The sequence below is a fragment of the Morone saxatilis genome, unplaced genomic scaffold, assembly GCF_004916995.1.
Source record: "Morone saxatilis isolate NCDOM2014 unplaced genomic scaffold, NCSU_SB_2.0 Contig24, whole genome shotgun sequence".
Lineage (NCBI taxonomy): Eukaryota > Metazoa > Chordata > Actinopteri > Moronidae > Morone > Morone saxatilis.
In genome coordinates, this window is record NW_023339807.1 from 206392 (window position 1) to 210775 (window position 4384).

At 40.9% G+C, this 4384-nt stretch overlaps 1 protein-coding gene across 1 annotated transcript; it reads left to right on the top strand.

Moving 5' to 3' along the window:
• The first annotated feature begins 193 nt into the window (after positions 1-193).
• calhm6 (calcium homeostasis modulator family member 6) lies at positions 194-4319 on the top strand. The gene is made up of 2 exons (XM_035671602.1): positions 194-911; positions 2673-4319. Exons 1-2 carry the CDS (start codon positions 369-371, stop codon positions 3105-3107), a joined length of 978 nt encoding a protein of 325 aa, XP_035527495.1. The 5' UTR covers positions 194-368; the 3' UTR covers positions 3108-4319.
• Positions 4320-4384: the final 65 nt, after the last annotated feature.

Consider the following 4384-nt stretch of genomic DNA (forward strand, 5'->3'; position numbering starts at 1 on the left):
GGATACTTCGACACGTGGCAGGAGAAGCCGGGGATCGAACCAACAACCTTCCGATTGGGGGACGACCCGCTCTGCCGCTGAGCACAGCCGCCAAAATAACTTATGGCATTACAGTTTTTTCCCATTTCAATCTTAAGTAGTTTGCTACAGTATTCATGTCAGCTTTACATGACTATGGTTATGTAAAGGTTTATTTTGGGAACGCTGACACATTGCAAAGGGGTCAGAGTGGGTGGTGGGTTAGGTGTAATGTGGTTGTTGTTGATGCGGAGGAAGGTAGGGGTGCTGACGGAAACAGACAAAAATATAAAGGTGGAAGTGAAAGTGGCCGTTAGAAACACTGAGTGTTTGTGGGCACAGCAGCAAAGATGGATAAGTTCACGACGGTTCTGAACATTGCCAGGAAACAGACCAATCTCGGTTTCGGGCTGGTTGCCCTGCTGACAGCGGGGGGGGAGCAGATCTTCTCCTCGGTGGTCTTCAAATGTCCCTGCAATCAGCTCAACCTCCTGTACGGCATGGTGTTCCTGCTGGTACCCGCTCTGGCTCTGCTGCTGCTTGGCTACATCCTCAGCAAGAAGACGTGGAAGCTGTTCACGGGTCTGTGCCAGCGCAGGGCCGAGCTGTGCCGCTGGAAGAGGCTGGTTGCCGCCGGGACGGTCCTGTTCCAGATCAGCACCACCGCGCTGGTGGCTCCTTCCAGCTGGGTTGCCGTGGCTCTGCTGAACGGGAACTACTACGAGTGCGCGATGACCGGCATCAACGTGAGCGCGTACAGCGAGCATGTGTGCGCAGGTAGGAGCTCCGTGGTCCAGTGTCAGGAGGAGCTGTACACGTTTCCCTGTGGGAGCAGCAAAGTTCCCCAGGCAGAGAGACACGATGTCCTGCTCACCCTGAGAGCTGAGTCTCAGGTTAGTGCTCAACTCTTCCAACTTTATTTTATTAGTTCATAAAGAAGTTCAAATTCTTTAACTTTCTGATCAGTTGATCTCAGCAGAGTGTGTACAGAGACATTATACTGCATTACAGTGGTTCACAACCTTTTTCCTCAAGAGGCCCCTTTTCTATCATTTAGTAGACCGAGTGACATATTTTATGGATTTTTCATAAATATTCAACACTGTACAATGAACCCAAACAGGGAACTCAGTAGCTCAGTCAGCAGATTATTTCCTTTTTAGGGAACATGTTGTAAAATTCTGTGTGTGTATAATAATTATACATTATATATTTTTTTTAAATAATTTTTAACAGTCATACGCCAAAGCTTCTATCTTAGAAGCTATCTTGGTTCATTTCTGTAAATGTGAAGTGAACTGAACAATGGCCAAACGCCAGGGACAAGTAAACACTTAATTTGTCAAAAAAGAACCGTATTAAGTATGAATGATTGTTCAAAATGATTTAAAAAAAAATACATAATACAGACAGAGAATTGTATAAAATGTTCCCTAAATAGGAAATTATACTTTCACTTCAGTTCACAGTTTGGATTCATTGTACAGTTTTGAATATAAATGTTAAATGGACTGTACTTATATAGCACCTTTCTAGTCTTCAACCACTCAATGCGCTGTACACTACATGCCACACTCACCCCATTCACACACATTCACACACTGATGGAGGCAGTGGCTGCCATGCAAGGTGCCAACTGCTCACCAGAACGGTCGGTCACACACAGTTATACACCAGTATCTTGCTCAAGGACACACACATGCAGCGAGAGGAGCCCGTGATTGAACCTTCCGATTAGTGGACGACCAGCTCTACCTCTGAGCCACAGCCACCCCAGTACATATATTATCATATGAAATATCCATAAAATATATCACTTAGTCAGTTTACTAAATTATAGAAAAGGGGTTTTAAACAAGGCTTATAAATGTGGAGAGATGATGAAGTGATGGGCTGCCACGTAGCAAGTCTATAGAGAAAGTTTCAGCAAAATCTTTAAGTTACCTACTGAAGCTTTAATTACAGTAAAAGCAGAACACAGACAAAGGCGGCAATAAAAACCGTGCAAAGTATGATTCCAAAGAGGAACAGCAGACAATAACAACGAGTTAGGTTGGCTTACTTCTTTTTTTAAGATATGCTGTTATGATTTACAGTGTATTTTATGTCAAAATGCCTGCTGTGTAAAAGGTCTATTGCACAATGCACACCAAAAGACATGAAAATTGTGAAACCCAGTTTGGCATATCCATGATATATGTTTAGCAATGTGCACATCAAAGGAAGTCATTAACAAGTATTCATCAGTTCTTAAACATCTAACTGCTGAATTAATAGCGAATAAATATATATATATCTATATAATATTTCCAAGAGAAGATATACAAAAGCAGCAAACTGAAATTGCCTGGGCGGAATTTAATAACCAATCAGAGCTGAGAAAGATAGAAAGACGCTTTGGGTTGTTGGCTTGAAAATAGTTGACTATTGAGTCTTAACAACCAACTATTTTACTTGGCTCTGACTGACTATTAAAATCCCATTGACAACACTATGGCATATTTTAAAAAACAAACAAACAAAAAAGCCACCTGAATATATTTATTATTAATGCAATAATAACAATAATAACATGAACAATTGCACAAAACATTGTTCTTTTTTTCCCTATAATATAGCTTTTATTTCATTCTGTCTCTTAATGGTCACCACAGATTCTGGGTTGGCTGCTCATTGCCTCCATCATGCTGTCCAACCTGCTGCTGTCCTGTGTGGCTCGGTGCATGTCCCCCATCAGCTACCTGCAGCTTAAGTTCTGGAGGGCGTATGCTCAGGAGGAGAGCAACATGATGGATTCATACACTGCTAAGCAAGCCAAAGAGCTCGCTGAGAGGAACTTGAAGAGTTTCTTCAACCAGACACTGCCTGAAAACATCCTCACCCCGTCGAACAGGGACTGGCAGAAGATCTCCTCCCTCTACAAGTTCAGCACCAAAGACCACTACTACAGCACCTTGCACCGGTATGTGGAGACGTTCCAGGAGATGGATAATGAGATGATGAGGATGGCTTCGGTTAAGTCAAGCGAGTCTGCTGACAACCATCCTGCTGTTCTTACTTTTGTAGATGATGGCAGGATGGTACTTTGAGGAGGTTTGACAGCATCCAAGGATTGTCTATGTTAGGTTTAGACCTAATATATGATGATAAGAACCAGTTTGCTTCATCATTACCAAAATCACATGATGCATATATCATTGTGATAGATGAGGAACCCTAAAGGTTAGAAAAGAGTGACCAGAGGTCAGTGGAAAGTTTTGGACTGTGCACATCTGGGTGGGAAATGCTGCTGTGTAGGGTTGTGCGATATGATTATATATATTGTGTGACGATAAAAATAAAATTCATATTATGCTTTGGTGAAACTACTCTGAAAGAATAAATGCTAAAAAAGAAAGAAAGAACGCTGCTTTGTATTTAACTAAACATAGTTGACTACAGCTAGTGGCTGATATTGAAGAAGAAAGAAATTGTTGAAAATAAAAACTGAAGTGAATCAGATTCCATCAAACCACTCAAAACCAGCAGTGACTGTGGCAGCATCACATAGCATCAACCCACTGGGCGCGCAATAGTTGATGCCCGTATCATATGCTAGACGCTCCATACAGACAGAATATAAGGGGTGCATTAGCAAATATATGTTAATCTGGAGAGTGAGTTTAATCCAAATGCTAGCTTTCTGAAGAGCTGATGTGTAAATAGGTCAGGAGAGTAAATGTGCATCAGCCATATGACATGCACCAAGATGGTGCTGGTGTGTACAAAACAGTGGGTGCAGGCTGTAATAACATTATGAATAACCTGTATAGCAGGTATAATGTTTACCATCTTAGTTGAACATGCTAAAGTATAAATATTTTCTAATTAGCACTTAATATAAAGTAAATGGTAGAGTGATTTATATTGTGCTTGTATCAAAAATGCTTTACAGTTTCCCTCTCAATCACCCATTCACACACACAGGTGTGTAAATACACTGTAAAAAAGAAAAAGTGTGAATCTTTACGTTTTAGAAAAAAAAGAATCTGTATTGTAATGTCATACTTTCAGTTGCAACTATTTAATTTTCAAGCACCAAATAATGAAAAATGTGGTTCACAACTCACTGTTTTTAATGCAATACATTCAATTCAATTCAAACAGAAGTTATCTCGGGACACTTTTCAAATAGAGCAGGTCTAGACCGAACTCCTTATAACATTTACAGAGACCCAATAGTACCACCAATGAGCAGTGACAACAGCAACAACAGTAACCGTACGTTAATAATACTTATAATAATAATAACACTAATATCAGTGATATTAGCAATGGCAGTCAAGCAGGACCATGGCAGGAGGCTCCACCAGGATCCATGAGAACC